The sequence below is a fragment of the Capricornis sumatraensis genome, chromosome 10, assembly GCF_032405125.1.
Source record: "Capricornis sumatraensis isolate serow.1 chromosome 10, serow.2, whole genome shotgun sequence".
In the NCBI taxonomy this organism is placed as follows: domain Eukaryota; kingdom Metazoa; phylum Chordata; class Mammalia; order Artiodactyla; family Bovidae; genus Capricornis; species Capricornis sumatraensis.
The window spans coordinates 95,920,162-95,941,688 of record NC_091078.1 but is presented as its reverse complement, the minus strand read 5'-3'; the positions used below and the strand labels follow the sequence as shown (position 1 = coordinate 95,941,688).

The 21,527-nt window shown below is 57.7% G+C and overlaps 2 protein-coding genes across 3 annotated transcripts; both read right to left on the bottom strand.

Moving 5' to 3' along the window:
- Window positions 1-1,954: 1,954 nt before the first annotated feature.
- CAMKV (CaM kinase like vesicle associated) lies at window positions 1,955-5,054 on the bottom strand. 2 transcript variants are annotated; one of them, XM_068982878.1, is made up of 11 exons: window positions 4,960-5,054; window positions 4,718-4,849; window positions 4,469-4,543; window positions 4,115-4,253; window positions 3,851-3,971; window positions 3,621-3,696; window positions 3,386-3,522; window positions 3,149-3,227; window positions 2,820-2,907; window positions 2,420-2,527; window positions 1,955-2,329 (listed from the first exon to the last, which is right to left on the bottom strand). In XM_068982878.1, exons 1-11 carry the CDS (start codon window positions 5,052-5,054, stop codon window positions 1,955-1,957), a joined length of 1,425 nt encoding a protein of 474 aa, XP_068838979.1. The 2 variants fall into 2 exon arrangements, with proteins under 2 accessions (XP_068838979.1, XP_068838977.1); XM_068982876.1 differs by having other exon boundaries at window positions 1,955-2,527.
- A 10,688-nt stretch (window positions 5,055-15,742) lies between these two features.
- On the bottom strand, window positions 15,743-19,357 carry LOC138087793 (uncharacterized). Its single transcript, XM_068983122.1, has one exon. It carries the CDS (start codon window positions 19,355-19,357, stop codon window positions 15,743-15,745), a length of 3,615 nt encoding a protein of 1,204 aa, XP_068839223.1.
- Window positions 19,358-21,527: the final 2,170 nt, after the last annotated feature.

Below are 21,527 nucleotides of genomic sequence, written 5' to 3'. Positions count from 1 at the left end.
GGGCTAATCTCAGCTGGAAGGAGTACTCCTAGGAGTTTTTGTGATTAACTGTTTTTAGTAGTATTACTCCCCTATTCCCAGGAAAAAAAAAAAAAGAAACTTATACACAGCCCCATAATGTAAAGCTTATCTGTTCCACGTGAAGTGGACCTGAGGGAAGTCCTTGGGACCTATGTGGAAAGCCACTGTGTTGTTTACAGGAAGGAGAAATCAACACAAAGGGCAGGATAGAATCATTGTGTAATCCCTATCCTGCACCCACTCCACAACCCAGGGAAACCCACTTTGGCCATGTACAAAAGGTCTCTCCCTATGGTGGGTGGCCCTCAGCGGGTTCCAGGTCTCATGCCTAAGTCGACACAAGGACTCCTTGTTCAACAAGACTTGTCAGAACAGTAGCCTCACATGGTTTTCTAGAGTCCAGAGGACCCCACCCCTACCATCAAGGACCATCCTGTGGCATCCCAAGCAATCCACATGGCACTGAGCTCAGACCACTACCAGCGAAACTACCCCCAGCCTCTACCCTCCCCACTGCCTTCCAGAGGCCCTCCCCAGTGATATAGAGGAAGCAAAGGCAAGAGGGTGGCCAGAGGCTTTGGCAGAGTGACATTTATTTGCCAGGTTCAGCAGGTACACAGCCCACCAACCTTCATACACCAGAGCAGACCCACAGGCATGCAGGGAGAAGGGCAGGACTACCCCCGAGTGCCAAGCGAGGGCTGGGACCAGTGTGGCTGCCTGCCCAGGCTCTAGTAGGGTCTGACAAAGGGCACCTGCCAGGAGCCTCCATTAGGAAACTGGGGAGCTTTATTCACTCCCTCATTCCAGCAAAAGCAACTCAGCGTGGCCCAGAGACACCTGGACCTCTCTCTCAGCCTTGATAGAAGGGGAAGTGGGTCATAAACACAGAGAGTGTTCCTGTCTATTTCACTGTTGAATTGAGAGAGCAGAAAATCTGGCCCTGTGAAGGGCAAACCCCCAAATCAGACTATGGGACACTGCCAGGCAGCAGGCCCGCTGCCTGGGATGGAGAGGACTGTGGACTGAGCCTAAGGAGCCCATCTGGGAAGAGCCAGCGGCAGCTGTCCTTGTTCGGCCCAGGGTAAGGACCCAGCTAGGCTGGTACACTAGGTCCTGGATGTGCACTCCGCCCTCCCAGATCTCATCGCCACATCCTAACTGCTCCTCCTTCCCCTTGCAGGCTCCTGAAGCGCAGGGCACAGGGCAGCCCACTGCAGGACCCAGGGGGGCAGGAAAGAAACAGCGCGAGGGTCTTAGGAGAAATGTCCCAGGGACAGAGGTGGGAGCTTCTACCTTCCAACTCATTCTCATTCACTTCTGAGGACCTCCATGGCTACCAAGCAGCACCCCCGGCCATGTGGCCAGTCTTGTCTTAAAGCATTCTGCCCGAGATTACAGCCTTCTCTAACCAGCCTGTTTCCACTCCTAGAGCAGCCCACACACCACAGGCACATACCTTCATGTGCAGGAGCCTAAGACCGCTGACAGGGCCTCGCTGGAGGACCAGCTCTCAGGGCAAGGCCACCCAATTTAGGGCCTGGGAGAGGATGGGACCTTCAGGGCCTGCCTGGGTGGGGGGGGAACTGTGAGGCAGAGAGGGGAGAGGGGCAGGGGAGCAGGGACCTCCTGAGTATCCCTAGAGCAGCATCCCACAAGAAACAGAAACTGATGAAGCTAGCAAAAGACAGAAAAAGCCACAAGGAATCCATGCAGGGGCTAGGGCTGGTCCCGCCTCTGGCCTGCCCATCACTCACGCACATACACACAGGAGATGAGACTGGTCTCCTGTGGCCCCCAAACATGCCCCATGCTGGGAGGCAGGGGCGGGGGGGAGCGAGGGCATCATGCCAGTGACTCTATGTACAGTGAGAAGCCCCTCATCCACTCTCCCACCCTCCTGCCCATCCCCCGCCCCCCACAGCCTGCCCCCTCAGCTGGTCTCCACCCTCCGAGACTCCTGGGCACAGCCAGCAGCCTCTTCCCCTTTACTAGAGGGTGGAGCCTGGCCTGTTGTGCCCCCTGGGGCTGTGCTGTCCGGCTGGGCCAAAGCTGGCTCAGGGGTGGCAACAGCCTTGGCAGCCGGTGTGGCACTACTTTGGGTGGTGGGCACGGTGCTCTCTTCCACGGCTGGTGTGGCTCTCCCATCGGTGGCTGGAGTAACACTTCTGTCGGTGGCTGGGGTAACGCTCCCATCGGTGGCTGGGGTGATGCTCCCATCAGTGGCTGGGGTGACGCTCCCATCAGTGGCTGGGGTGGTACTGCCATCTGTGGCTGGGGTGGCACTACGGTCGGCAGGGGCCACGTTCTCACTCTTTGTAGCATCACCTGCTGTGGCTGGGGTGGCACTGCCCCCAAGGGCTGAGGCAGCTGCACTTGCAGCCATGGCCCCACCTGCAGCCCCAGGGGTGGCAGTATCTGTGCCTGGAGCAGACTGGGCTGCAGCCGTGCCGGACTGCTCTGGGGCCCTGAGCCGTTTCATGAGGGTGGTCACTCGGACAGCTTTCTGAAAGGACAGTGGAGAGAGGCTCAGAGTGAGGCTTATGGAAACTGGATCTGTTTCTTCACAAAGGCCAAACCCAGACCATTCCATGAGGCTCTGGCTGCCTCTGACCACCCCAGAGCCAGGGACCCAGCTGCTCAGCACACCTGCCTAAGGTTATAACACTGACAACAGCTACACCTGATGGTTTAAGAAAAGCCTGCGTATGTCTGCAGGGGTGTGATGCAGACAAGAAACTGTGGTGCCAGAAGGAGCACTGAGGATCAAGCCGGAAAGAGAGCCATCCAAGCCTTACCTTCCACTTAGCTCTGGCAAAGTTCTTTTCAATCTGGGCACAGACACCATCCTTAATGTTCTTATCAGAAGCAGCATTGCCAGAGATCCTGGAAAGGGTACAAGTGTGTCTAGATCTGAGGGCATATGGCCTTCATGGAGACTGTGCCCAACCCTTTCCTTATAAGATCCTAGGCAGACCCTCTGAGCTGGCCTGAGCTCTGGGTACCCCCCTGAAACCCAACTCAAGGCCTCAAGGATGGAGGCTGCTAGGTGTGAAGAAGACAGAGGACAAGGAACCCCTGGCCTCTCCTCCCATCCTTCCTGCCCGCCCCCCTGCTCCCTGCTCACCACTCATGGGAGATGGCCTCTTCTGCAGTGATCCGCTGGTCTTGCTCCACCTCCATCAGCCTTGTGACCAGGTCTTTGGCTGGGAGAAAGCCAGGGAGAGTCTAGGCATGGGCACCCCTCTCACAGTCTAGAGGTGATGAATGGGCTCAGGGATGGGATCAGAGTCCAGCGGAGAAGGTTGACATCAGTCCCCCACACCAGCCCTTGACTCTGCCCTCATGCTGGGTACCTCCTTACCTGCCTGTGAAATGTCATCCCAGTATGGAGAGTCAAACTCATAATCGCCAGCCAGGATTTTGCGGAAGAGATTCTTGTCGTGGTTCTCATAGTCATCTTCCTCTACCTCCTCATAGAAAGGTGGATTCCCTGAAAGCCTGCATGGGGGCCCACACTCAGGGTCATTCAGGAAGGCCATGGATGCAGACCCTCTTCCAACCTCACTGCCAACCTGTTTGCCCACTTATCCACTCACAGGATGTACATGATGACTCCAATGGCCCAGCAGTCCACAGGGCGTCCATACCGCTGCCGGCCTACCACCTCTGGGGCTGCAAACAGGATCCATCTGCTGGTCAGTATCAGCCCTGGCCTGGCCTGGTACCACCCACATCCATTTGCTGGGATGGGGACTTCCTCCTCCACTACCCAGAGTCAGTCTTTGAAGGCTGTGTCCCACCCTGCCCTGCCCCACTCCCTGCTTGCCCAGGTATTCGGGGGTTCCACAGGGCTCCTTGATGAGGCCATTCTCTAGCTTAGCCAGGTGAAAGTCGCTGATGACGATCTTTGAGTTCTTCAGTCTGTTGTAGTAAACCAGGTTCTCCAGCTGCTCCAGCCGGGAATGGCATGCGAGTGGGCAGATGAAGACACCATGAAACCCTCAGAGGGTGGACCATGGCCCCAAAGTGCTGCCCACCCCAGCCCCGGGCCAGTTGCCAACTGACCCTTCGACCTGGTTGCCGGCCTCACCTTGAGGTTCCTGTGCACGATCTTGAGTGAGTGCAGGTAGGCCACCGCCTCCAGGACCTGCCGCACCACGTTGCTTGTGTCTCGCTCCGAGTAGTAGCCCTGGTCCAGGATCCAGTCAAACACCTCCCTCCCCGTGGCCCTGAGGGACACCAGCCCCTGAGCCTGGCGTGGGCAGGATCGGGGGTGGGGCAGGAGTACGTGGGCAGGCTACCGACACCAGGCAGCTGGCTGGGCAAGGCACATGGGCCTGGGACCCCAAGGGTCCAGAAGGGGGGCTTGCCCTGGCTGCAGAGGGCAGAGCAGGTATAGACCTGGGAGGACTAAGGACTCCTGGAACCCCAGACCCACACTCACAGCTCCAGGAAGATAAAGTACTCCTTGCGAGTCACAAACACATCCACCAATTGCAGGATGTTCGGATGCTTCACCCTGGCAGCAGAGAGAAGAGCCAAGCGCTAGAGCTGGGTGAAGCCCCTCAGAGAAGCTTTGGTGGGCCACAGCACACTCACTGGCCGGAGGCTGGTACTGCTTGAGGTCCCTGGCCCTCGGAGCCCTGCCCTGCTTCCTCCCCTCCCCCTCCCCACCCCAGGGGCTCACACTCACATCTTGAGGATGCCTATCTCGTTCTTTGCTGCCTTCCGCACCTTGCGGCCATCCCGCTTCTGGAACTTCTTGCAGGTGTGCAGCTTGCCTGTCGTCTTGTCCTTGGCCCGGAAGATCTCACAGAACTCCTCACTGCAGCCAGCAGGCACTCCGCTCAGCCCTGGCCTCAGCATGGGCTGTACTCCACTCCCCTTTCCCCAGCCCTGGCCCGCCCACCCTGGCCCAACAGACCCGGCACTCACGTCTTGATGACCTGTCCCAAATCATATCTGTCAGTCACCTCCGATGGCTGGTTATAGTTCTTCTTGTCGCCCAGAGTCACACACCCAAACGGCATTGCCGGGCTCTGAGCTGCAGACAGGATGGGGTCTGGTTCAGCTGTCCCACTCCCCACTTCTCCACACAATGTAGAGGTTGTCTTTGGGAAACCCCAGCCTGGCTCAGATCAAGCCAGAGGCTGAGTCTACACCAAGAAGGGCTAGAGGGTGGTCAGACTGGGATCCCACCCCTGCCTTTTTGGCCATACTTCCAGCCACTCAGCTTGGCTGCCCACGCTACAGCAGCCCCTGCTTATGAAAAATATATTAAACTGACATATCCTAGAATCATTCTGCATTATGTATAATCAAAAAGAGATTTATCAAATGATTGATTTAAATTTCAGTGATTTCACAGATGAAGGGGGTTGTAGCTACCCACCCATCAGTCATCTCCGCAAATCTAAAGATGCCAGGCGTTGGCAAAGATGTGAAGAACATGAGCACTGCTGGTGGAGGGCAAGTTTCCCATTTGCAAAACAGTTTGGTGAAACTACTGAAGTCGAACATTCCCTAATAACCAGCAATTGCACAGCTGAATATACATCCTATAGAAACATATACATTTGTGCAGCAGGACACTCATACAAGAGTGCTCATGGCTGCAATATTCCGAATTGCCCCAAACTGGAAACAGCCCACATACCCATCAGCAGCAGGATGTATTGTGGGAGAGTCACACAATGGAATATTATTACACAACAATGGAAATGAGGGGAATGAGGGAACTACAGCTCTACCCAACCACATGGTCAATCTCACCAATAAAAGTATCGAGTGAAAAAAACCACATAGAATGTGAATCTATCGATACAGAGTTCCAAACAGTCATCACTAATCTATACTGTTTAAGGATACAGACATATTGGTCAAGCTATAAAGCAATACTAAGAAGTAAACACCATGAGACCTCCTAAGAGAAATAAAACAGGTTGTGATTGGGGGGGATTCTGGAGGACCTATTTCTGAACCTGAGCTTTATAATAATTTGGATAAATGTACATACACGTATTGGGTTCATCCCTAGATTTTTGTTATATTTCACAATAAAAAATGTGAGTAAAAATCACGGCCATACGTACTGCCGAATACTTGATCACTATTAAAAAGAATAAAATAGATCAAAATGTGCTGCAGTAGGACAGTGTGAGAAAAAGCAGGGGACAGAACAGTGGGTAAAGGGTGCTACACTGGGGTAAATTTTTTAAACTTTATGTATCTGTGTCCACTCAAAGTCCTTTCTGGAAGAAAATAAGAGTCCCCTTTGGGGGGAAGGAATTGGGTGTCAGAGGGGCAGATTTATTCTGTCGTTGTTTAGTCGCTCAGTCGTGTCCGACTCTTTGCGACTCCGTGGACTGCAGCATGCCAGGCTTCCCTGTGCTTCACTGTCTCTCTCAAACATCATCTACTGAGTCGATGATGTCTACCGTTCGTTAATTTCCTGTTAGAATTTGTACTGTGGTTGTTTTTACTGATTTAATAAATACTGCATTCACGCACAGTGCTTGGGGGATTCCTCAGAGGGAGAACCCCCATCTGGGTAGAGAAGCGAGGAAAGGCTTTGAGGAAAAAGCAGCATTAAGGCCGGGCCTTAGAGGGAAAGGATTTGCCAAGAGGTGTGCAGGGGTAACGGTCTGGAAAAGCAAGACAAGCCTGTGTTGTGCCTCACTGCCAGGACCCACAGGAGGCCTGGCCATTGGGCCCAGGGGAGAGGCTTCTGGCCATGGGTGGCTACTCCAGGCAGAAGGAGGGGCACAGCTGGCTGCACTAGGTTCCAGGCACTCTGGCACCTGGAGCGTGGCCCCCCACGGATCTGCCACCCTGCCAGCCCAATCCTCACCTGGGATGCAGGGTGGACTGGTGCACCTGCAGGAAAAGGCCTTGGCAGCCCTTGCTCAGAGGTAAACCTCAGGAGGGGAACTGGTGAGAGAGTCCAGACCTTCCCAGATCTGACTCAAAGTTGGCCTCCTTAATGCCTGGTTGGTGTGACACTGGGGTGATAACACGCTTCACACAAAAGGCTGCATTCAAACTGCTTTGCTTCTCTGACTGTGCACGGTCTCTCACCAGCCTGATTAGCACTTGCTGTGCAAAGCGCCTGGCCTGGGGCCTTGAATACCTAGGTGCCCTGCGTGAAGTGATTCACAGCCACAGGGTATGGAGGAGAGAGGACGCTCCCACCCGAGGAAGAAGCTGGCTCAGAGGGACTTTGCCAGCCAGGGTCAAAGGCCAGGACCCACACAAGCCCCGTGGCCGGCCCTGGCTGGCGCTTGCTTTTTCCCAGGAGGAGGTTACTTGCTTCCCAGGGCATCCAGTCCTGCAAAGTCTCCCTCAAATTTGCCCTCCGCATTAGGGAACAAATTCCACCATTCCCTCACCCAGGTTCTTTGGGCTCAGGGAACACAAACGCATTTTTCATCAGCGTGATTCAAGCCAGGGCTTAAGCCATCTTGTGAAGTACTGCAGAAGCAAACAAGAGAAGCTTTGAAGATCGTCCCTGACTGCGTATCTTTGCCACTGTGGTCACAGCCCGGCTCCTGCATCTGCTGGGAAGGAGCATGTGGCTGGAATCCCACTCTCACAGCTAAGAGCAGAGGCGAGGCCACCCACCACTGCCGGCCACCCATCTCTAAGGCCTAACAATCCGAGGGAGGGGGCTTGCATCAGTTGCCCCGATGGCTCTGGTGTGTAGCGATTCCCTTTCCGGGCTGCAATCCAAGGGCCCTTTACGGGGTGGGAGGGTGATACCTCAACCTGCAAGTCCCCCCAGAGGGCTGGGAGGGACCTATAGCTCAGCTCTGCTGCTCTGCTTACACCATTCCCTCTGGCAGGAATGCCCTTCCCCCTAAGCCTCCCATCAGTATCCTATTTGTCACGGCAGAGTTATTTATAACATTCAAAAAATCAGCAACTACCTAAACAACCAACAACAGGTGACTTGCCAGCTCAACCGTGTCCACTCAGTGGAGGAAGTGTGGGCACTGGCAGGGGCACTACCCATCCTGGCCTCCCTGTGGAGCAGCCTCCACGTGAGCCAAGTGCGGAGACCAGGGCTAAATCTCTTCTTTCCTTGTGATTCCCAATGTTCTAAGGTTATTTATGCCACAGATCATTGGTGACCATCCTGAGGTTCCAGGTTCAACACAGCCCTTTGCTGAGATAACTTCTACCACCTCCACCTCTCCCCACCCCCACGCCAATAGCTCCCTGCTCAGCCACGCAGTGTGGGAGGTTTTGTACATGCCTGTCCCTGATCTTGGCCCTGCTTCTGGTCTCGCATATGCACTCAGACCTGCAGGGACCCAGGGCCAGTCTTGAGGGTCTGTCTCCACCATAGGGACCTCTACTCAGTCACATCAACCTGGAGCCATGTCCTGAAGCCTCATGGCGGGACACACCTGCCTCCCTGCTCCCATGGCTGCCCTGATCTCAGCCAGTCACTACCTCCCTTTACCCATCTAACTGCACTCACTCACCTCCACCCGCAACCTGGCTCCAGGGCGAAGAGAGGAGAAAGAGGGGCCCTGCTTCCGATTAGCATCTTGGTCCCTTCTACCCCCACCCACTCTCCCATCTGCTACCCACTGCTGCTGCCTAGGAGGCTGCCGGTGTGTGTACCAAGCCCCAGGCACCTGCTGGCAACAAGGGCAGCCCTGGCCCCAAAGCTGAGAGGAGCAGCTGAGACATCGTCAAGAACTGTAGAAGGCCAGGCAGAAAGAAAGAGTATGTTTCTCTCCCCCGTGCCCCACTGCCAAGGCCTGGACAGCCCAGGGTCAACATCCAACAGCACAGAGCTCCCTCCCAGTGACATGGGACCCTGGCTGGACCTCAAGTCCACACTGGGACAAGGGAGGACACAGAAGTCCCATTGTAGCCATTTCCCTAGAGACATGCTTCTTTCCGTTCTCTGCAGAAAAGCTGACTGGTGTGCACAGGGGGTGGTCCCAAGGGAGCTTGGGGGAAGCACAGAGCCTGGGGAGCCTCTGAGGGAGCCTGAGGGCCAAGCATCCCCTAGCTACTCAGGTCTGACCCCTCGGGCAACGCTGATGGAGCCTCAGCTTATGGGTGCCTTGGTAATAAAGGGTCCCAAGCGGCCCTATCGCAGCCTAAGGCAAGTCTGGCCCAGGGGAAGCCTGAATGGGACAGAGGCCCCTCCAGAGGTCCAGAGGTCCCACAGAGTCCTGGCCCCTCCTCCACTGGGGTCAGCCTGGTTCCGGCCCCACCCTTCATGGCCATAAACTGGAGTTTCCTGCCACCCTGTCCTCTGCCATGTGGAGCTCCAGATCTTGCAGTAAATCTAGGGAGGCCAGGAGGGGCCCAGGAGGCCTCCAGCAGCCTCCCAGCAACTGTGGGCAACACCTCCCGATTTAGTGGCAGCTGTGAACACCAGCCTGCAGGCACCCCCTCCCCTTCCCTGCTGTCTACTTTCAGGGACCAGAGCTGGGTTTCCTGCTGTAATCCACATGCCTTGGTCTGAGCTCTGCCCAGCGTGAGGCAGACATTTCATCCACAGGATGGGTAGAAATAGAGACCTCGCTCCCAGGTCTGTGTCAGGAGGCAGAGTCAAGTTTCTCGTCCACCATCCAGCTGCTTTAGGTAACTGGGAAGGGGCCTGCCCTGGCTGGGCCTTGGTCACTAGTTCCGGCTGCTGACTATCTCCCATCTAATTAGAGCACATGCGGGGTTGGGGAGAAGGCTCTCCAGTCTTGGGGTGGGCATACAATCCAGTGCTGTCTCCAGAAAGTTCAGCCTTCAAACATGCAGGCTGAGCCAGGAGCCAACTGACCCCTTCCAGGCACCCGGGTTCCAAGCTTTGAGCCCCTGAAGGAAAACCCACTGGCGGCCCTGCTGCCCTTTGAGTGGAGGAGCGGAAATGCAGAGAAGGCCCTGTGAGTATAGGGTTGCTATGGTGATGGAAGTTTTTAAAAGGGGGGAGGGGTAAGGAAAGGTGTTATTCAAACCCCTTCTCCAGGAATTCCCTGAGACTTTTGTCCTGATTCCTTCCCTATGGGTTCTGTGACCCTGGTCTCCATCAGGGAAGAACTGGGAGACTTTAGGAAAGAGAGGGGCAGGGCCACAGAGAGACAAAGGCACAACCTGTGGTGGAAGGGGGGTAGAGAATTCATATAGTAAAAAGGACGCAGGCACAAGGACACAGGAGAAAAGGTGGGCTGGGGGTTTTGAAGGGGACTATGGATGTCCAGCAGAGCCCTAATGTCTCCATGACCATGTGCTCTGCACACCTGGGCCAGGAGCTGCCCCTGATGCCTGGACCTTTGAGACTGACCCCTCCTGTATCCCCCTAGACATGCACTGAACTTGGTGTGGGAAGAGGCCATCTGTTGTGGTCCCCTCGGTCCCAACAGTTCCTCAGCCCCTCTCCCTGTCACCAATGCAGCTTAGGTAAGGTAGTTCCAACATGTCGAAGGCACAGGCGTGGGGGATGGAATGAAGCTTGGAGACCTGGCTACTTCCCTTTGCAGCCCCTCTTGTCAGCTGACCCAGCTCTGCTTGGACGCACCAGCCCCCCCCATCCCCATCTGCTCTTCCCTAGAGGCCTTGGGTCCCCAGGGCCTCTCTGGCAGCTCAGCCTCATTCCCTGCCACGGCTGCCCCCCTACCCAACAGTGGATTTTGCCTGAAGGGCAGAAACAGCACCCCGAGCAGTCTAGAAACAGGATAACAACTGCACAGCATCCTCCCCACCCCACCAACTCTGCCTCAGTTTCCCTGGATGGAGATCACTGACTCTGTGGCCTTCTCCCAGGGCAAGGACTGCCCACCTGCCAGGACAAGGATGGAAGCGGAGGGCCAGCAGCTGATATGGGAAGAGGCAGCTGATACGGGAGGAGGAGGAGGATTCCTACCAAATACTGTAAACGGAAAGGAGAGAGACCTCTGCTTCAGCCCAGGGCCCAGCCTGACAGAGAGGGGAGCAGAGACACCAATTTCTCAGTTGAGGAAAATCGGGCCCAGCAGGTGCCTAAAGCTGACAGGAATTGACTGGGGATGGGGGACAGGGAGGACACCAGGTCCCTGCAGGTGGTCCTTGGGGGGCTCAAAGCCACCCTTGGAGGAGGGTGGCTGGCCAGAAGCTGGACTGCTGCAGACTGAGCTTTTGGTGATGGACAGAGAGCCCTGCTTCCTCGGAGGGAACCTGGTGAAGCAGGCTCTGCCTAGGGGGTGCAGACAAAAGCAGTTTGGCACAGCTATGGGGGGCTGGGAGAGCCTAGGGTCTCTGCCAGACGCTACAGGCGGGGGAAGGCAGACTCTCTCTCTCATTGTTCACCCTGCCAGCCGGGGGCTCTGCTCCCTAACCGTGCTGCCACCCTGACCCCCTTCCCCAGTGCTGCTGACTCGCCCCCGCTGGCACAGCAACACACATGCGGGAGGCACACGTGTGAGCACCAAGCCCCGCACCTCCCGGCAGAAACATGTGCGTCCCCCACCCCCACCGCGCAGCGCTGGGTCGGTGTCCTGGACCCTCGGGGAGGCCGCCGAGTTAAGGCTTGGAAGCTGGATCTCGCCTAGGGGGCTGCTGGTCCCCAGGGGCTTGAGCCTCCTCCCCCACCCCGCGGCAGCCCCGCCCAGCCCCCTTCAGGTTGTCGCCCATAAAGAACTCTCGTTGTCATGGAAATTAGTGACTGCTTAGCTGGAGGGAGGGGGGGTCCGGGGGCAGTTGGGAGGGGCTGGAAGCGGCTTTGGGAGTCCAGAGGGACCTCTGAGCCCTCGCCCCCAACCCCCTGGGGCAGCTCAATGTTGGAAGGTTACTGTTTTCACAGCGAGACGAGGGGTGGGATGGGGGACAAGGAGGGGAGATTGGCCTGGACTTGAGTCTCAGAGGGTTCCCTTGGGACCCCCGAGCCGTCTGAGGTGATGGGGAACTTCAGCCCAACCCCGCACGCCCAGCCCTGGATCTGCAGAGGCCGCGTACTCTGCCCCCGCCAGGACCCCAAGCCGTTGCAGCGCCCCCGCGCACTCGGGTACCCAAACCTCGAGCCAGAGACCCAATCCCTTAAGACCTCGCAACGTGCGTTCCGAGGGCCCACCCCTCCCGGCTCACCCCGCACCTGCAGCGCTGGTCGGTCACTGGGAGGATGCGATCGAGGGTTCAGTGGGGGCGCCGAGGGCTACGGGGGCGGCGGGCAGAATCCGCTCCGGGCACGCGGGGCAGACGCGGCGCCAGCTGCAGCCACTTCGGCTCGCGAACCTCCAGCATCTCCCGCCGCTCGCCGGCACCGGATTCGCACCCGGGGCCGGGGGCGGGCTGGGGGCGGGGCCTCCCTCAGCCGGCTCCGCCCCGACCCTGGAGGAGCCAGAGCCCGGAATCCCACTCGAAGAAGGGCTGATGAGGGGTGGCAGCAGGGACGGTGAGCACTGGCCTGCGTGGCCCGGGCCAGGCTCTCGAAGGTTCCCTTAGGCACTCGGACTGACCGGGCGACAGGGACTGGAGGTACCTTATGATGCTCATTGTAGAGGGTGCGGCAGAGTAGAAGGTGTGGGGAGAAAGCCTGAGTCCTGGAACTGCACAGGAGTGTCTTGGCAGGTAGTGGTCTCTAGGGTACTGGCGCTCTGTCCAGCCCCCAAACTGAGTGAAAGGCGCTCAGTCGTGTCCATCTCTTTGCGACTCCATGGACTATAGAATCCATGGAATTCTCCAGGCCAGAATACTGGAGTGGGTAGCCATTCCCTTCTCCAGGGGATCTTCCCAACCCAAGGATCAAACCCAGGTCTCCCGAATTGCAGGCAGATTCTTTACCACCTGAACCTGCCAGCTCCCAAAACCTGACCCAAAGAGCAGAACCCACTAAAAGAACCAACTGGGCAGTCGCTAGGGCAAGCTTCACTATAGACTGGCCTCCCCTAGCTAGTAAACACATGGGGGTGTGTGTGCATGAAAGCTAGGGCCCCAGACCTTGGTGCCAGTCTCTCTGCCCACCCTTCCATCCCTTCCTGCCAAGTTAGAGCCTTTCCCATCTCCAAGTCCCGGCCAGGGTGGATGGCCCAGTCTGCCCCCTCCAGTGTGCCTCTGAATTTCTCAAGCTCTGAAAGTTACCTATGATAAGGGTAGACTCTGCATTCTTTCCCATTTAATCACCCTTGAGCACTTCCTGAGCACAATCACCCCTGGTGGCCTGGGCTAGGATACAGGGATACAAGAGAACTTACAGCCCCCAGGAGTCCCAGCAGACCTGCCCCCTTACCTGAGAACCTGGCCCCTGGCTGAGAACTGCCAGGAGGAGGCTCTGCAGGAAGTCCTTGGCCATTTCTCTGTGCCTTGTCATGGATGCAAGTGGACCAAATGCCTGCCATGCCACCCCCCACCCCCACCCAATCCTTAAGGCCAGTGTCTGAAGGCCAGACTTAGGGTTGCCTGGAGCTGGGCCCCACCTCACCCAAACCCTTCTGACCCCCATCCTTGGTGGGGTCTTCTCCAAACCTTTGGCCATGAGTGAGTCTCTCCTGGATGGTTCCCTGTGGCTGCAGGTGTCCAAGTTAGGAAGTTGAAGGTGGGGCTGGGGCTGGAAGTCTAGCCTGGGACATGACTACTTAAACAGGACCCATCAGTATCTTTCTCCTCAGGGAGTGTTGAGGAGCCCTTCACATCCTTCCCTGGCTTGGTCACAGCCTCTCGGCTCCCTGGGCTCTGGGTGGTCTCAGCCACCACACCAATTCCACCACTGGGGAGGACTCTTCTGGCGAGCTGGGCACAGGCCAGAGCCTGTGTCCTGTCTCCGGGTGCTCAGTTCATGTCTGCAGAATGAATGAATGAATGAATGGCCTAGCACTCAGTCCTTCCTGCTGTCTGCCCACTGTCATTGAAACAGGAGTTCTCTGAGTTGTATGGTGCATCGGATCCATGGCTTGCCGACCCCACACATCACACACATTTTCTGCCTTTCCTGAAGATCATGGGGGAGACGCGGGGCCAAGGAGAAGCTCCAACATGGGGGATTTCGAGGCAGGGGAAGAGGTGGCTCGCTAGAGCCTTGCCTGCTGCTGGCAGTGCTCCACCTCTTCTGGGTCCCGTGCACACTCCATGTGCCTGTGGGTGAGCACGTGGCAGGGTGTATGTGCACACGTGTGATGATGTGAGTGTGCGCTCTTATGCCAAAGGAGATGGCAACAGCACAGTGTGTGCAGTGGTGCCCAGGGGCACATGTTTGCATTCTGTGTGCACCCAGGCATGCTTGCGTGCCATGTGCACATGGACGCTGTAGCTAGCTAATCCTGGTCCCCTTCCTGACTGACACAGGCCTAAGGATAGGGTCCGACTCAGGGTGTGAAAACTGGACTCAGGAAGAGGGCAAACCGTGTCCAGGGATGGGGTGGGCTGTGATGACCCTATATCATTGGCCATTTGTAGACTGTCCACAAAGGGCCGTCCCTCACTCTCAGGTATGTGTGGAGATAGCCAGGTCTCTGTCCTTTGTGGAGAGGGCACCCTAAAGATGAGGACACAGGATTGGGACAGGGGCGTGGCTTGTTTCTCAACGCTCAGCCACAGGGGCATAGGCAGGACAGGGCCTCAGTATTTTGGCTTCGGCCACCAGCTGCCCTCTAGACAGGAAGTAGCGACACAGCCGAGTGCCTCCCCTCACCTCTTCCTGGCCATGGAAGACACAGACCTTTGTTCCTAGCCCCACTCTTCAGAGCTGGACAAGTCAGGGGCCATGGATTCTAGCCACCCCCTGACCAATGGGAAGCCCTTTAACACATGGTGGAGTTTGGGACTAAAACAGGTCAGTTGGCGTTGGCATTACCCCATAGTCTCTATTAGGATCTCCTAACAAGATCTGTATCCTATTCACCCTGTGGGCAGGGGTGGCCCAGGTTGGGAGACAGAGGAGGCAAAGGGACCCACAGTTGACAGTTCTGGCTCCCACCAGAGAGGCAGGATAAGGTGAGAATCTCCATATCCACAGAGACTACAAAGGAGCCTCACCCTCCAGCTCAGTTTGTATCTCCCATCCAGGACCCAGGACTTATGAGCCTGATTTCCTGCCCATTTTGCTGCCCATCAAAGGCCAGCACTCCTACTCCTTCATATTCTGACTGGCTGACAGAAGCCCCTGCCTACCTAGCACAGAGCTCCAGCCGTGGTTCGGACTTGAGAGGGAATCTGCACTTTCAGGTCACCTCCCCCAAGAAGCCCAGATTCTGATACAGACCCTCCCTTGGAGGCAACAAAGCTCCAGGCCCCCCAGTCATCGGTGGAATTGTTTGGCTATTGTCAATGTTGCTGGCCTCAGCCCCCATGGAGGACCCAACATGAGGGAAGGCAAGCAGTCTTTTCCTCTGGAGCTTGGGGAGGGGGCTCCCCCCCTTCGTGACTCACTCCAGGCTGTGTGGGTTATTTCATTATGTTTCAAATTGCCATGGCAACTAGCTGGCAATCAAGGGTAATTGAGCTTGTCGCCAGGGCAACAGGGCAAAACCCACAGCAGCCACTCTCTCTGGTTGCCCTTGGGGTGCAGTAAAGGTCAGGCTAGCCCAGGGCCAGTATTAGCCAAAGGGCTCTCGGCCTCCCTGGAAAGGACAGAATTGCCAAGGCCCATGGAATTCCAGTGTGTAGAGGAGGGTGTACCTTGGGAGTGCAAAGGCCCCCTCCGTGACCCCACGCCTGCAACCCCTGCCCTTCTCTCTGCCACCCTGTGCCTAAATACGCCATGGTAGTCAAAGCAAGCAGAAACAGAACTTTTATGTGCTCATAGATGGTACTTGTAAATGGCCCATGGGCCCTCCTCGTCATACTCACGGCGGCTGAGCCACAGGCTCTGGAAGGAGTTCCGAGACGCCATGATGGAGCCTCCGAGCCAAGCAGCGACGGCCCGGTGCGGAGAGCCCAGCACAGTGGCACCGGGGCCCAGCTCCTGTCTCAGGCGCTCAGGAAAGCCATTCAACAGGGTGCTGCCACCTTCCAGCACCACATTGGCCAGCAGCTGCTCCTGCTGCTTGGCCTCCAGCCGGCTGATACTGAGGAGGGCTAGTTGCGGAAGGCCCGGCTGATTGACGCCCAGCAGATTCGGTTGGAAGAGAGCCTCCGGGCAGCAGAAGCACTCAGAGCCCAGCGTGATGACTTGCTTGTCCGGAAGCACAAAGTCCACCTGGGTCTGGGACTGCATGCGGGCTCGCTCAGCCGTCATGTCCATGGCCACATAGCAGCAGGTCTCTTTAATCTGGTTGACCAGCTCTGCCTTGAGTGGTGATTGGCCACCAGCCAGCAACAGCTGAGCCAGGTGTTCTGTAAGGTCGCAACCCGCCACGTCCAGCCGGTAGGTGTCAAGGGGGGCCAGATCCCCAGTGACAATGGGCGCCACGTAGGATGTGCCGTGGCCACTGCCCAGCACCAGCCCGGTGGTGCGCCCGTAAGCATAGAGCGCCAGCAGGGCCTGGTGCACTGTCTGCATGGCTGGCACATGGAAATGCTCGAAGAGTATTTCAGCCACCTTTTCTCGGTTGGTACGTGGGGAGATGGGTGAGTCGGCCACAAGCACAGCCAGCTCCTCGGGCTGCACGCCCAGCCTGCAGTAGAACAGGTGTTGCCACAGCACCTCCAGGGCATCCCAGTCAGAGACCACACCTCGATTTAGCACCGAGTAGGAGGGCTCTTGCTTCTCAGGCACCATGTACCTGGGCTGGCCCTGGACTGGGTGTTGCAGCAGTTGCACGCGTGAAGGCAGCACACTGAGAATGTGGTCCTCTCCAGCCAGCCCGCATTTGGTGAACCCTGTGCCTGTGTCAATCACCACGGCAGCCATGTCCTGGTAGGGGCCCAGTGGGTGGCGGCAGAGCACTGGCGACCGTATGGCCAGAGCATCCACGGTGGGCACCAGCTCATAGCAGGCCCCGCGGACCAGGCCGAGGTGTGCGACCACTGGCGAGTGGATCGTGTCCTCGTTTGTCAGCTTGAATTGGGGACCCTGGAGCTGAGTGCCCACTGTGACCATGGGCAAGACCTTGCAACCAGTGCCGGGTGTGGTGATCGTGATCAGGGAAAGTTGCTTCTCCTGCACCTTGGGGGAGCTGCCATGCTGCCAGGACAAGAGCTGATGTAAGCTGGAGCTTTGGGCAGCACTGGCACAAACTTTTTCTCTGTTTACACAGACGCAGGTCTCCTCAGGGGGCATCCAGTGTACCTCCACATGGGTAGGTGGGCCCAGTGGCTCACCTTCTTGGCCCAGGGTGGAAGCCTGACCAGGCTCCCTAGTGGTTAGGGCACCCCTTGAGAGGGTGGGCTCATTGGAGATGAGGGGTTCTTGGGAAAAGGGAGGCTGCCTGGAAGTAGGGGTTCCAGTGAGAGGAGGTTGAGCAGGAAGGGGGGGCTGCTTGGTGGAGGGGGCCTGCTCAGCTAGTGGGGGCTGACCACCGAGGGGGTCCTGCCCAGCATGTTTGACCTGAGGGCTGTCAGGGTGACAGCTCTCTTTCTGATTGTGGCTGCCTATATCTTCCTGGAGTGGGAGTCTGAGCACCTCCTGGTTTTTGGCTGCTGGCACCGGCTCTGTTGTCTGCTCTGAGCTCATCCACTGTTGTTTCTTGGTCTGGTCCAGAGAGGTGTCCTGCATCCCAGGGGCATCCAGCATCCAGATAGTGCGACTCCTTTGGTTTTTTTCAGCATCAGGTTTGGACCAGCCAGGATCATGGGCATGACTCAGGATCCTCTCTCCAAATTGGAGAGGTGTCCCCAGTAGAACGGGCCCACCGAACATCTCCATCCTCATGGGTGTCTCAGCACCAGGGGAGCCTTGTGATTCCAGGTGGACCCTGGCCTCTTTGGGAACCAGGGCCACCTCTCGGTAGCTGCCTGATGAAAGGCTGGAGGGCACTGGGCTGGACACCATGGCCATGGTGGACCAGAAGCTGGAACGATCACTGTCGGGGGTGAGGATGGGTGTGGGCAGTGGGTGGGCGGGTTGCGTGCTTTCGGAGGCATAGATGGCTGGGTGGGGGGGCATGAGGCCCACCAGCACTGCCCGGGAGCCCATGGGATCATGGCACAGCAGCCCCATCCTGGTGTTGCCCGTGGCCATGTCAAACACCAGAACACGGTCTTCCACAGCATCCTGGAACTGGCAGGTAGGGGCACTGGAGGCAGGTATCTGCGTGGCTTCCCTGGGAGGTATTGGGGCTGGGTTGTGGCCGCTTAATTGGTAGGCAGACGGCGGCCTGCTGGAGCAGGGGTTGTTGCAAACATTGAGGGCCTGGGGACTTTGCTGAGTGCTGCGGATCTCGTGGCTGTCCCTCTGGCTCTTGGGGGTTCCTGGGGGCCCTGAGCCTGGTTTGGGGCTGCCTGGCCTAGAGATACTGACCAGGGGCTTCTCCACTTGGTTCTTGGGATGCCTGGGTAACACTGGCCTTTGGGTAACCTCGCATACCTGGGTCTGGTCCAGGGATTTGTTTAGGGTGGGTGCTGGGGTGCGAGGCTCCTCCTGAGGATGGAAATTCAGTTTGTTCTGGCAGCATGTGCCCCCTTTGGAAGAATCCAACTGGACTGCCCATTGGTTGCCATATTTCCCAGGCAAGAGGTCTTGGGACAGGCCCTTGGTGGTGGCTTTGGTATCAGTCAGGTGGTCAGAGTTGCAGGGGTAAGATTCTGCTCCTGCCATTGAGATTGGATCCAGACCTGGAGTACTGGCCAGAGTTGGAGTTGGCGTTGGAAGAGCCTGAACTGGACCTGGGCCCTTGCCCTGGCCCTGATCATGACCTGGAGCCAGAAAAGGACCTTGGGCTGCAGGTGAACCATCCTCCCCTGAAAGAATATACGGTAGCCATCGACTCTTCCTAATGCCTGCTGGGGCAGTCTGCTCGGGGCTGCAGGGGCCTTTGCCCCAGCCTATGAGGACTTTAGCTGGAGCCTTGCCCTCCCCCACCACCTGCACCTGAAGCCGGGAACAGTAGAGTCCATGCTGGGCCGTGTCACTGGTGGCATCACCGCGCGTGTACACTGGTAGGGCCGGGGTCCTATTCTCCATGATGAGATGTGTCTGGGCTCCCACGAAAGAGCCTGGGAATGAGCTAGTGGAGGGGAGTCTTGGGGTCTCCTGGGAGGCCCTCTCACAGCCACATTGGGAGGTAACCTCCGTAGGCTCCCGGAGGTGCTGGTGACAGGGCTCATGGGTGTGGGCCTGGGAGGCTGAGCCATAGGCCCCATCAGAGTTGGCCTCGGTGGACAATGGCACCTCGTGCCTCGAGGATGTGGATCCTGAGTTTATCCGTGGTCCCTGGGACCCTCTAACACCACCCCCCAGCTGCTGGCTGCCAACTGAGGGGTGGCCCTGGGGGCCCGATGGATCAGGGCCCCCCACTTTCTTGGTGACTTCCATAATCCTGCTCCATGCCCTAGGTGCCCTGCCCCCACTTCATTGCCATGGCAACCCCACACATCACAGCGCCCCATGACCTGGGGGAGGGTGAGAGAGTGTGGGAAACCAGGGGCCCCACCCCCCTGAGGAATGGGGGCCTTCCCAGGGAATCTTGGGTAATGGAAAGACCAAGGGATCCCCGTGAAGTCTGGCAACCCTAGACTGTCCTCCTCTCTCTTGGACAGTCAGATAGTCACTCTGCCCGGGCCAGCCAAAGAGCAAGGGTAGAGCTCCTGGAGGTGAAGGCCCGTGTAAGGCCAAGGGGAAGAAAGTGTAGGCAAGGGAAGATGCTGAGGGAAGCCCCTGGGTTCCCAGTCTACCTCAGATGTCAGACTTGGCTCTTTTTCCCCATTTCCCACGTGGCAACCTGATGCTTAAACCCTGACCCACGGATGCTGTTCGAAGTGTGTGAGGCCCGTGGGGAGAGAGGGGAGGCCAAGCCTCTTCACCACTCAGTCCTGAGAGGCGGAAATGGGTGAGGGGCCCAGACTCAGGCCCTAACTCCCCTCCCCCAAGTTCCCCGGCTCCCGCTCCAGGGACAGCTGCTCCTTGGCAGTCTTTCTGCTCCAGGTGGTTTTCGTCTGCCTGTGCCTCCCAGAGCCCCCTCCCCAGAGCAACATGTCCTTGAGGCCCAGCCCAGTGTCCTCCAGAGATGGGGATGGGGTGACACGGGTGGGGGTGGGGCCTCTGCTCAGAACCTTCCAGTCACAGTGCTCTAGCTCTTGTCACATTGTGTCAGCCTCACGCTGGCGGAATACTGGGCGTAGGGCTAGGCCCTGGGGGACACTGGACCAGCCAAAGAACGATTACGCAATGGGGCACAACAGGGACACAGAGGTTAGGGGACTGCCCACACCGAGGGCACAGGGCTGGTTCCACACTGGAGGAATGGTGGGTGAAGGACTGGGTACCGGGGCCACACACAGTGAGGACAAATGGGACAAAGGACTGGGCTTGGGCAGCACACACAAAGGGAGGGTATTAGACCAGGTGGGCGGTTCCACGCTCCATTGCGTAGATGGGCAAACAGAAGGTCCAGGAGGCATGGGACCCCTCTGGCCCACCAGCCCAGGCCCAGTTGAGCCTGGCAGCCATAGAGAACAGACTCAGTTTGGGGACCGCCCCCATTGCCGAAGGCCTGGGTCTGGAAGTTCTGACTGGGGTGGGGTCAGACCTTCCTCCCGCCCCCAGCTATGAGCCCTGGGCCGCTTCCCTCTTGTCCCCCAGGGCTATTCTCTCAGGCCTCAGTCTTTCTACCCAGGAAACAGGTCTGTGGAGAATGCGGCTGTAGCCGTGTCCTCTGAAACGGTGTGTTTTCACCAAAGTTAAAAATAGTGCTTACGGTTGGCCGTGGGGTGTGAAGCGATGTGACCAGGGACCAAGGCCAGCTTGGTGCTTCATCTGTACCTTCCTGGGCAAAGCCTGACTCAGCCACGGCTCAGGCCCCCAGGGCCCCTCCCCGTTCCCCAGATGCCGCTTTTGATGAAGAAGAGGGACAGAGGTCTCTGGACACACTATTGTCCAGGAAGGTGGCATGTCCCAGGGCTCTGTGGCCTGCGCGTGCGTGCATTCACACATACACACAGGCTTGCTGAAGACTATTCACCTCAGTAATCTCTGTCCCCGAGCATACTGCTTTTTTTTTTTTAATCTGGTTTTGTTTTTCCCCGTGACAGAGATGCTAGTAGCAGCCTGTTGTGCTTGTGGGAGGGCTGGAGCGGGGGTGGGGTGGGGGTGGGTGGGGGTGGGGGCAGGGGGGCGGGGGGGTGGTGGAGTGGGGAGGGGTGGGGGGGGCAGGGAGGGTGGCACTGAAAATCATTGCCTGGCCATCCCCTGAGCCATCCCCCCACCTCCTGGGGAAGTGAGGCATAACCCTTTCTGCCAGGGCTGATGTCCTCAGCGACAAACTGACCTAAGAAGGGTGTGGCCCATGAAGGAAGGACCAGAGAAGGCAGTCTGGAGCAGAGATGGCTTTTCCCACCTGGGACGCAAACACCCCTGATGGCAAAAGAAAACACTGACTGCTATGGATTGGGCGCTTCCTCTGCGCCTGGCAGTGCTGAGCACCGCGAGCCAGCCTCACAGCAATTCAGTGAGAGCCGGGTGCTGTCATCCTTATTTTACAGACGAG